Source organism: Plasmopara halstedii (genome assembly GCF_900000015.1).
Source record: "Plasmopara halstedii genome assembly, contig: Scaffold_3120, whole genome shotgun sequence".
Lineage (NCBI taxonomy): Eukaryota > Oomycota > Peronosporomycetes > Peronosporales > Peronosporaceae > Plasmopara > Plasmopara halstedii.
Window position 1 is genome coordinate 1,129,091 of NW_020190023.1, and position 11,154 is coordinate 1,140,244.

At 45.7% G+C, this 11,154-nt stretch overlaps 7 protein-coding genes across 7 annotated transcripts; 5 read left to right on the forward strand and 2 right to left on the reverse strand.

Annotated features, from left to right (window-relative positions):
* Positions 1–2,146: 2,146 nt before the first annotated feature.
* Positions 2,147–2,445, forward strand: PHALS_07766 (uncharacterized protein; the record flags this gene model as incomplete). The annotated part of the gene is made up of 2 exons (XM_024721292.1): positions 2,147–2,250; positions 2,355–2,445. The coding sequence occupies 2 exons, from the start codon at positions 2,147–2,149 to the stop codon at positions 2,443–2,445; spliced, it is 195 nt and encodes a 64-aa protein (XP_024586405.1).
* Positions 2,446–2,808: 363 nt separating this feature from the next.
* Positions 2,809–3,081, forward strand: PHALS_07767 (uncharacterized protein; the record flags this gene model as incomplete). The annotated part of the gene is made up of 2 exons (XM_024721293.1): positions 2,809–2,879; positions 2,976–3,081. The coding sequence occupies 2 exons, from the start codon at positions 2,809–2,811 to the stop codon at positions 3,079–3,081; spliced, it is 177 nt and encodes a 58-aa protein (XP_024586406.1).
* A 1,672-nt stretch (positions 3,082–4,753) lies between these two features.
* On the forward strand, positions 4,754–6,997 carry PHALS_07768 (prolyl endopeptidase; the record flags this gene model as incomplete). The annotated part of the gene is made up of 1 exon (XM_024721294.1): positions 4,754–6,997. One exon carries the CDS (start codon positions 4,754–4,756, stop codon positions 6,995–6,997), a length of 2,244 nt encoding a protein of 747 aa, XP_024586407.1.
* A 152-nt stretch (positions 6,998–7,149) lies between these two features.
* Positions 7,150–8,526, reverse strand: PHALS_07769 (uncharacterized protein; the record flags this gene model as incomplete). Its single annotated transcript, XM_024721295.1, has 1 exon — positions 7,150–8,526. One exon carries the CDS (start codon positions 8,524–8,526, stop codon positions 7,150–7,152), a length of 1,377 nt encoding a protein of 458 aa, XP_024586408.1.
* Positions 8,527–8,718: 192 nt separating this feature from the next.
* Positions 8,719–10,146, reverse strand: PHALS_07770 (uncharacterized protein; the record flags this gene model as incomplete). Its single annotated transcript, XM_024721296.1, has 1 exon — positions 8,719–10,146. One exon carries the CDS (start codon positions 10,144–10,146, stop codon positions 8,719–8,721), a length of 1,428 nt encoding a protein of 475 aa, XP_024586409.1.
* Positions 10,147–10,272: 126 nt separating this feature from the next.
* PHALS_07771 (Dolichol-phosphate mannosyltransferase, subunit 3) lies at positions 10,273–10,551 on the forward strand (the record flags this gene model as incomplete). Its single annotated transcript, XM_024721297.1, has 1 exon — positions 10,273–10,551. One exon carries the CDS (start codon positions 10,273–10,275, stop codon positions 10,549–10,551), a length of 279 nt encoding a protein of 92 aa, XP_024586410.1.
* Positions 10,552–10,858: 307 nt separating this feature from the next.
* On the forward strand, positions 10,859–11,154 carry PHALS_15255 (transcription initiation factor tfiib; the record flags this gene model as incomplete). The annotated part of the gene is made up of 1 exon (XM_024721298.1): positions 10,859–11,154. A coding segment is annotated over one exon (296 nt), but the record flags the coding sequence as incomplete, so codon positions are not given.

An 11,154-nucleotide genomic window follows, 5' to 3' on the forward strand; every position in this document is an offset into this window, starting at 1 on the left:
AGCGGGGCTGCCGTAGCTCTTTGCTTAGAGAAAACTTACAACGGTCACCGACCTTATGTTCTACACTATAGCCAGTACAAGTGTAGCGGATTGCAATCCGCTACCTCCAGGAGTACCCAATACCTTCTCAGGAAATGTACTCTTCCGTTCAGAATTAAAACTGTATTTATCTGTTTATATTGCGACAGAGGTGCCTACATCCAAAACTCTAGGTTTTCCTTAGTTAAACCTAATTAATATCCATAACTACTGGCAGTCCCGCCACGTAGTGGCTTCTTGTTACGGTGTGACAAGCCGTTGCTTGATTACACTGTGGTAAATTATCAATTGCGACCCTGATTATACGTCTCCATCGCCAACGCTTGGCTTGCCAGTGGAAGTTGTGACTGTTAGTAAAGGTGTGATGAAGAAGATCAAGATGCAAATCACATCAGAACTGAAGTTTAATTATGGCGAAGAATTTTCCGGGACTGATGAAAAAATCTTACCTCTGTCCTCGTTAATCTGCGCGTCCTCTTCATCGTGATCGTCATTTATCTGACCTCTCACCTTATAGAGGTTTACATCCTCTTCGAGATCTATAGAGTCTGCAATCACAGGATGTAGTACATCCTCCACTACTTCCTTTATCACTCATGATCGTCATTTCGCGTCTCTGACATCGTGGCAAGTCATTAAATCGTTTCAAACAAAACGGTATTCACACGTCGAAGTTTTTATATTTTGACAAATCCAGCTCGAGAGTAAGCACTGACGTGCGGTACTTCTGTTGAAGCGGCATTTCCCTCCTGGGCGGAGCTAAAGCTACAGCTTTTGCGAGTGTTCTCGCCGCCTAACCAGGCATAGCGCGTGCAATCGCGTATTCTTGCCGCCCGACAGGGCAAGAAAAATTTGATCGACTTTTTCCAAGAGTTGAGAACTCTCCTCGCCATAATGATAGCCGATCCAACACCCGAGGCGATCACAGTGATCGTCTTCATGGAGGGCCTCCGCACTGGCGTGGCCAGAATGGGTGTCTTTCCTGTGCATCCGTCTTTTTTTGAAGAAGCGGTGAATTTGACATTGAATGCCGAATTCAGCTTTAAGCCTGTACGACTTGGTTGGAATGCACACCGGCCTTCGAGCTTGGAGATAGCTAGTGCCACGCGCTGTTGCTCGTTCTAGAGCATGGTGGATGGCATGGCCGAATCATCCTCTCTCACCCAGAGCAGGAGATTTCCTCCATCCACACCCTCGAAGGTCGAAACGCTCACCATGAGCGGCCTGGGCCGGGAGGATTCATCCCTTGTCGACGGTGGCGTCATGGACGCAGTCGACGCCGACATCTTTTGCTGAAGGTGCTTTAGCAAAGCATTTTCATAGCTCGAAAACGCCTCTTGGCGCGCGATAATAGCTTCAGATTCTTGCGAAACAAGGTGTTGCACACCCTCGGAGCCAAGCAAGGACATCAACCTTTTTGGTCCATTTTGTATACCCTGGGACAAATAGGAGACTTGCTCCATCCTCACAGAAGATCAGTCGTTACGACTCAGGTGTAGATTGACTACGAGAACTGCCAAGTGCAGCGGGGCTGCCGTGGCTCATTGCTTAGAGAAAGCTTACTAAGGTCATCGACCTTACGTTTTATACTAGACCTGAGTGTAGCGGATCGCAATTCGCTACCTCCAAGAGTACCCAAAACCATAACTCAAGGTAGATGTACTCTTCGTTCAAAATTGAAACTATAGTTATCAATTATTTTTTTTTCAAAACTCTGTTTTCCTATTTTAAGTGGTAAAACCTAATTAAAATGCATAACTACAGGCAGTCCCGCCATGTAGTGACTTCTTGTTACGGTGTAGCCACACCATTGTGTGATTACACCGTCTTGTGTAGTCCACACCTTGTACGGTCACATCATCTTGTGTGAACCACTCTTTCATACCAGGGTACGTGTAGCCTGTTACATCCCCGCTTCGTGCCCTGACGGCTTAGGAATCTACTGACAATATTGCAGCTCTCGTGAACGACGACCTCTAGGCTATACACACGAAATCGCCGAAGTTTCATGAAAACGGTCACAATAACCTTTCCATTTTGATCTTGGCTCTCTATTCTCGCTAGAAGACATTTGTCATAGTCGTTTCCACCCAAAGTAATTTTTGAGATGGCGGCGCTCCGACCGCCTCTCTTTACCCCTGCGCGAGTGGCAAACCTCGTGCTTCTTTCAACGAAAAATGATACGACTCGCGCATCGGAACCCTCGACATCGTACCGCTTAATACTAATGAACTAAAACCGACTCAGCAAGCCGAGCTTTTTCGCAGGCAATTGCAATGTTGACTATTGCTGACTAAATCAGGTAATGATCATAGACGTATTAAACAAAATTTGCACGCCGATCCATTGCGGAGTCCACACATACCTTTGCGTGAGACCTTTGCAGAAACAAAAATGCTTGTTTGAAAATTTATGTATCCGCGGAAAGCTGTAGTACGTCTGTAAGCATCACAAACATATGTGATTTGATATTTCAGCTGCTAAAAACATGAAGAACATTTGATTGTGTTAGCTGTTACTGCTGTGATAAACAAATGCTTCTGGTTCAATCAGGAACGCTAGAACTCATCCAGAATCGCCACAAACGTATGTGACTTGATCTGCTCCAGGAGCAGGTGGTAGGGTACTCCCGCCTTTTCTGAGGACTATACAAGGTACATAACGCTGGTTGCAATCTCGTTAATACTGTTGTTCATTGCATTTTAGTTGTTAATGACTTTCCAGTCTGGCATCTGCTTCGGTGGTGCTGCCTATAAAGATTGAGGACAGATGAGGCACATTGCCTCATTCATCCATGTTAAACTGTTTGCGGTAGTCTCTAAGGCACTGGATTTCGGCTGGTACTTCTTGCTGCGCACAGTTCGACTCATCTTAATTTGAGCTACTTGCAAAGTCTGATGTTGCGACGAGGATAATCATATCTCTCTCTTGGGCAGCTCGGCTGGGCAAATATGTCTATTTTGTAATGTCGGAAAGTACGCCAAGTCAATAGCGGCAACGACGACAGTCGAATTGGGAAATCAAATTCGCATGAGTTCTTGAGCATTTTGTCGCACCAGATACTAGTTCCAGCTGTAGTGATCCCGACGATTCGCTATCTGTTTCGCATAAAATTGAGCCGCTTCTTGCTCATCTAGCAGATCCGACGAAGGGCAGCTTTTCTCGTGGCTAAATTTCATAAGCTCTCAAAAATGGCAAGCTGTCGATTCTTATCGAGTGTCGCAGCGTAAGGCCGGTACCAATGATCCTCGTATTGATTAAGTTCTCTGAGCTTCAATATCGTATGAAATGGTCCAAGGGACCCAGAATCGCATCACAGCTTTTCAAAAATGTTGCTTAGCTACAGGGGGTTGTCGAGACTTTCTCTTGTCCATAATAGAGCATCGCATCTGAATGGCTGAGTAGAGCGGGATCGTTGTATGGCTTCAACAATTCTACGTGTAAATATATTATCTTAGCATTTCTGCCGAAAATTGAAATTAAAATTTCATACGCTTCAGTCAGTACCCTTAACTTCCAAAGCGACAAGGCCACGACTTGTTCCTATTAACAGTATGCACTGCACGTGTAGGTAGGTGACGTAGTGCTACTAAAACATTTCACCAATTTCGAAATCAAAAGTAGTCTATGTGTATCTAGCGTCTCCATGATACTTTGCACATCAAATCGCCCACTCTAAGCGTCGTGCGCCGGGCGCATGACGCTCAATCTTTTCGAGATTGTGTCCTTAGTTTGCTCCGATGTGTTGCCGGGCTGATATCAGCAAGTCGAGCTGTATCGACAGCCCCACCAACAACGCCAAAAGCAGTGTGTGGGAATGTCAAATAGACAGAGGGGTTTGCAAATCATTTATTGAGAATGCGGTAAAACCTGTAGAGGCATGTGCCGTAAAATTAAGCGCAGACTTACAAGGAGCAATATGCTTCAGCACCACGGAGAACATCTCCCACCACGCATTCAGCTCGTTGCGTTCCACCGTCTTCTTATGAATGGTCAACGATGGACGTGTCCAATATGGGGCAAGTTCCTTGAACAAAAATATTATGGATTGCTAACAACTGTCCAACACAATGGCAACCTGCAAACTATTTTGGCGAAAACTATGTGGCTGGTTCCTACCGGTATCTATGATTGGAGTGGTCTGAGCAAGATAGCTCAGAATACTACATTGTAGGCTCGCCAAATAAATCGCTCGGGAAACTAGAAACTAAGACCATACAAATGAAATGTAAATACTCTGCTGGTATTGGCAGCCTGATCAATGGCACCGGCGCATGCGGCAAGGTTTTAACACTTTGACACGTTTTGCATGCATACAATATTAAGTAAGCCTTGGCCTTAAGGAGGTAATCAAAGACTGTCGTATGATCAAGTTTATGATGATGAGTTACGTCCCCCCTTTTTAGGGGTCGTGTAAGCCATGTCAAGCACGTGCTGTAGGGTTTTCATTACACTCTAACCCGACTCTACCCGGCCCCGGGGATCGAACCCGGGACCTCCTGGTCCTGAAATGAGCGGCGAACCACTGCACCACAGGATCGGTAGTATGATCAAGTTTTTGCATGCTCCTTGGTCAGTGCGTTATGATTAATTAGTATTGTCGACCCAAATTTTGTTGACATTAAAATATCACACACACAAAAATTCCTATGCCACTAAATGGAGAGGAAATTGTTAGTGACATAGCTCCCCGAAGATCTGGATGAAGAAAGCCATGAAGTCTGCGAGTTTACTCACTGAAAAGGTAATATATCCAGCCGTACGCCGCGGAGATGTCGTTGAGAATTTACACGGTGTGCAAGTAGCCGATCCGTATCGCTGGCTTGAGGACCCCGATTCGCCAGAGACACGCGAGTTCGTCACGAAACAAAATGAAGTGACACAGCGCGTACTGACTAAAATGCCGTTCGTAGCTGAAACGAAAGAGCGTATGACGGAACTTTTCAACTATGAAAAGTACTCTGCACCACGTAAACATGGTGGCAAGTATGTTTTCTCAAAAAATGACGGACTGCAGAACCAAAGCGTATTGTACATCCAGGACGAGTTGCACAGTTCCCCGCGCGTCTTATTGGATCCCAATCTTTTTGCAGAGGATGGTACTGCCGCTTTGTCCAGTTCTGCATTTTCTGAAGCTAAACAACAAGATGGAAAGCTGTATTTTGCTCACGGGATCTCGCGTGGCGGTTCCGATTGGCAGACTATCAAAGTTATGGCAGTGCACGATAATCACAAAATTGTGGAAGACACAGTGGAGTGGGTGAAATTCTCTCGAATTGCATGGACCCATGACGACAATGGATTCTTTTACTCACGCTACCCTCCTCCTGAGAAAATGAAAAATCACGAGCATGATGGTATAGAAGGATACAAAAGGGGAACGGAAACGGATGCCAATATGAACCACCAGGTCTGGTATCATAAGTTACACACGCCACAATCTGAAGACAAATTGGTGTACGCGTACCCAACTGAACCAACGTTCACTGTCAGTGCCGAAGTCTCAGACGATGGCAAAAAACTTTTGCTTTCTGTACATGATGGATGCAAGAACGCGAATATGATACATGTCGCAGATCTAAGTGCTTTTGAGCAGTTTTTGAATGGCCCAAATGACACATTGATCGTAGTAACGAAACTTGTGGATAACATGGATGCAGCATACTCGTACATCTTAAACGATGGCGAGTTCTACTACTTCAAAACCAATGCTCAAGCCCCACGTGAGCGTGTAGTGCGCGTGAAACTTAGTGACGATAATGCTGAAATTGAATGGGAAGTAATAATTCCAGAGCAGCCCGAAGCAATTGTGATTGAAGAAGTGCACCCTGTGGCGCCAAATTTATTAGTTGTACAGCTCGTGAAAGACGTACACAATGAACTGCACGTATACAACCTTGATGGAGAGTACCAGTACGAGATACCTTTGCCCAGTGTGGGTACAGTCGGATTGTCCAGCAAACGAACTGAGTCAGAAGTGTTTTACCACTTCATTTCATTTCTTTATCCCGGATCAATATTCCGTATTGACCTCTCGAAAGGTAAGGCTGCGCCGAACGCCGAGCTCTTTCGTGAGACAAAAGTGAAGGGTTTTGATCCGAGCTTGTTTGAAGCAAAGCAAGTATTTTACCCGTCTAAAGATGGTACGAAAATCCCCATGTTTCTTGTGAAACAAAAAAATGCTATCAAGGACGGAAATTTGCCCGTGTACTTGTACGGGTACGGCGGCTTTAACATCTCACTCACTCCAGCGTTTAGCGTTTCGAGATTGGTGTTTTTACAGCACTTTAACGGCATGTTGGCTCTTCCAAATTTACGAGGCGGTGGCGAGTACGGAGAGCAATGGCACCAAGATGGAATGTTGCACAAGAAGCAGAATGTCTTTGATGACTTTCATAGCGCTGCCGAGTACTTGATAAAAGAAAACTACACGAATTCGGAGAAAATTGCTATTCATGGTGGCTCGAATGGTGGGTTGCTTGTAGCAGCTGCAAGTAATCAACGTCCGGATCTCTACCGTTGCGTCGTGGGAGCTGTAGGTGTCATGGACATGTTGCGATTCCACAAGTTTACGATTGGCCACGCCTGGCGAACGGACTACGGAGACCCGGAAGTGGCAAACGATTTCCACTACATCCTTCGCTACTCGCCTGTGCACAACGTTCCGCATGCCGATAGTCCCGCTATGCAAAAACTTGCGGAGCGTGGTGGGTTCCCATCCGTACTATTGACGACGGGTGACCACGACGATCGAGTCGTGCCTTTGCATTCGTACAAACTGATTGCAGAATTGCAGTACCAGCTTGGCAATTCTGAGTCGCAAACGAATCCTCTACTCATTCGCATTGATACAAAGTCTGGCCATGGAGCTGGAAAACCCACGACCAAAATCATTGAGGAAACTTCCGAGGTATTTGCGTTTATCGCGTGGAACCTCGGCGCACCTTTTGTTGCTTGAGCTGAGCGGCAACCTTGAGCAGCCATATGCTAAACATGAAGCTCGATCAATAGTGACCGTGCGATTGCCCGTCCTTACAGGTCAATAATGCATAAATGCAATTCTGAATCAAATGCTTACAATTTATGCTCATCAAACTTGTCAAATATACCTCAACAGTTTTCAAAAGGTACATCTTTCACACCATCCAGTGCAACTTTGCATGCTAAAAGCGCGTCAGGGTCACACAAAATACTCACTGGAAGACTGCCTTGGCATCGTAGTTGCTCTTTCGTAGTTGCTCTCAGCTCGTATGTGTTGGCACCTTGCACGCGCATTGTGCACTCCATGGCTTTCTGCAGGGTCAAGAACGCATCGTTGAGTTGGTCAGTCGACAGAGAAGCAAACGCTCGTTCCACTCGCGCCACCAGTTCTGAAAGTCCCGTCATCATAGTATTGCGTATTGTTAATTGTGCTTTCAGTGCCGTCTGAATGAATTGAAATAATGTGCTGTCCATGACGGTAAAGTCTGGTGAATACGGTGGGAGATGCTGCATTTGGATATGCCAGCCTTCTTTTCGACATTCTTCAGCAAAGATTGCATCACTAGAGCACCGAATCTTGGCACTATCTTGCTGAATAAAAATCGAGAAGTGTACTGGCATTTTTTGTCGAATAGCGGGGACAATAAGCTCATTAATCATTCGCTGTACGTCGTCTTTTGTCACCGTCTCCATTGCGACAAACATTCGTTTTTGTTGTCCCAATTTTCCATCACTCTGTGTCACCAACTCCTCACGGACAAATGGCCATGTACCAATCTTGCCATTGAAATAATTGTTTCTCTGTGGATCCCATTGTGGACGTGCCACTGCAACCATAAACATGACTTTAGTTTTCTTGTCGCGTGGTAGCGCGAACCATTTCATATTAATATGCACGACATTATGCATGTCGTCAAAAAGACCATTAGGTCGGACTTTGTCAATACAATAGCGCAAACGCTCGAGCTTATTCTTGTCTGTCAAGGACGGTTTAATGGCATTAAGGACAGGATTACCGTCGTCCTTCAGTAGCTCGTAAAGTGTCGTTTTGGGAATACCAACTGCTGACGCTAACGCTCGGATTGACCCTCGCTGAGTCAATGGAATCTCTTTGACGCGTTTAAGCTCCGCTGACCAGTCGCGCTTTCGCCGACCACGGCGTCCGACTTTTCGTGACGCAACATCACACACTTCATCTCCATTCTCCAAGCTTTGAACTGCACGTTTCCAAAGTCTTGATACAGTACGGCGATCAACAGCAAATTCCGTAGCTGCATCCGTGACAGCATGTCGCATGAGTTTTGTACTGCCTTCAACCCGCCGTTTCAAGAGGAAATCGAGCATGGCACGACGTTCCTCGTACGTTAAGTTTCTGCTGCCGCGCTCCTTCCACGCGCTAGTTTTCTTGTTACATATATTGGAATTGCAGTTGTCGACTGTGGTCGTCGTGGACACTGACAAATAGATCTCAGTTGTTGGATTCACGCTTGAAGACAAATCGGTCATGTTGATTTTCTCAAGGTTAAGTGGAGAAGGCAATTTTACTTGGACGCAGCAAATCATTACCTTTTCTATTGGCTGGGAAAGAGAACCCTATTTGGTGTTGTACATAATTCTGCTAGCTCAAAATAATAACACAATCTCAATCTTTATACGCACATTTAACGCTCATACTTCCTTACTTGAAAAAACGCCTTATCAACATCCAGTGTTCAAGATGGACTGACACGCCAGCAAAGCTTCTTTCTTGCAAATGATGCTTATTGGCAGACTTCCATCGTGCTGTAAACTTTTTTTAGTCACGTCTTCCTGCGAGTCGAAATTATTTGATCCACCTGAAAGCAGAATGCACTCCATCGTCTTTTGCAAAGCCAAAAATGCATCGTCAATTTGCCTTTCGGTAACAGTACCAAATGCCCGTTCCACACCAGTAATTAGTGCTTCTAAAGGAGAAAGCTGCATTGTGATGTTTCGCATTGTCATCTCGACACTTATATGCTTGAGAATACGGTGATTAAGCACCACAAGCTCTGGGCTATAAGCAGGTTGATATTGCACCTGAATATCCCAGCCGTCTGCTTTTCCATGCTCTGCAATCACGGGATCATCCGGTGTTAAGCGCATTTGCTGATTATCTAATTGGATGAAAAGCGGTCTATTGCGCAACAAGCTCGGCATTTTCGTCTTAATTGCTGGAATAACATTACTTGTTATCATGGTTTGGATTTCTTTTTTCGTGATTGTTTCGAGCACACAGAACGTGTGTCCGGGTTGCGCGGACGTTTGGACCCATGGTTCTATACTAGGTTCGAGGTTTATATTCAACTGCGAATTGGTCACGACAAATGGCCAGACCCCAAGCTTACCATCAAATTGCCGCTGCCGCTGACAATCCCACTGAGGTCGAGCGACAGCAATTAGAAACATTGCCTTCGTCTTCTTTGCATCGCGATTGCCCGGCAAGAAACACCACTTGGTGTTGATATGTACCACATTGATCATATCCTCAAACACTCCACTTGGTAATACTTTACTTGAGCAAAATTTCAGTCGATCCCGTTTGTTTCGATCCGACAGCGGTGCTTTGATCACATTAGCCAATGTCTGTTTTGTATCATCCAGGTGATCATCTGCGATGTCTAATCGGCTGCAATCAAACTTGTCGTTTCGCAAAAGACGGAATAATGTAGTACGCGGAACACCAACCGCTGAGGAAAGAGCTCGAAGTGAGCTACGCTGGCTTAATGGGAGCTGCTTGACTCGCTCCATCGCGGCCGAATAGTCCTTCTGCTTACGTCCGCAATTACCACGCTTTTTGGACAGAACTTGTTTCATTACGACGTCAGCAGATGATCCAACATCCATTGCCATTTTCATACGATTCCAGATACGTGATACAGTGTTGCGATGTACTTCAAATTGGTCTGCAGCAGCGGTAATGACCGCGCGTGGTAAACGAGCCTTACCTTGGCTGTGCTTTAGCAGAAACTCGGCCATTACAAGGCGCTGATTATCCGTTAAATTTGGCTTGCGGCGAACTGCCTTGTCGTCTGACGGCAAATCGGACGGAAGACTACCATCGTCCAGCAGCTCAGCGGCTTTCAGAAATGCAGACGGGTCTGCCATCTGCTCGAGTTCTATAGACTTTCCATAATGTTTAATCAACGAATGTATTAATGGCGAATTTAGCAAGTTGAAATTGCTGTTTTATCCAATTGAAATTACTCAAGCGTTGTCTCAAAATCATTTGCCATGCTGAAGTACCAGAAATGGTTATGTGCATCCGTCGTACTGCTCGCGCTATGGCTATTGCTACTGCATAATGCAAATAAATATGTTCAAGACGAACTCATGGTGCAGATGGTAAAGGCGCTACCCGTGCTTGGTCTCATATCATTTGGTGTATATTCGCTGGCGATAATTGCGCTTTCTGTCATGGCCGTGCAAGATGTTCCAGAAGCAGCTAAGGAGTTGGACAGGCAGGTGCTGGAGGCCAAGTCGGACTTGGCTAAAAAGGGATTTAAGTTTTAGGACATCACGAAGAAGAAGATGTTTCTAGGTGAATTGTTGCCGCTTGCGAGGTTAGTATGACATACTTATTACCCTACCTTGGACGATAAATACAGCTAAGAAAACGTATTTTTAAAGTGTAAATACATAAATTTTGTGAAGTGATTGGATCGCAGTAGTTTCATAAGACGCTACTCTTACGTAAGCGCGGCACTTCAATCCAGGACACAGTGCGGTCGGTTCCTCAGCAAACTCGTGTCTATTGTCCGAAAAGTCTGAGCGCTAGTGTAAGGATCGAAATAAGATACAATTAAGTAAGTGATATTCCATGGGAGGCGAGTGCGTGCCGGATCATTGCCGCGAGTGTGGAAGCAAAGACGTGGTGACGGACTTTAGCGCAGGTGATGTAGTGTGCCGCAACTGCGGTATGATTCTTGGTGAGCGAATTATAGATGATTCCCCCGAATGGCGAACATTTGCTAATGATGATCGGGGTGGTGATCCCGCTGCGAAATCTAGGGTCGGCGATATCGCTGATGCGCGACTAGACAGTATTTCGCTGTCCACGTACCTGGTCGACCCCAAAAAGAGCGGCGGGAGCGCTGATGGCGATGCAGGATGCAA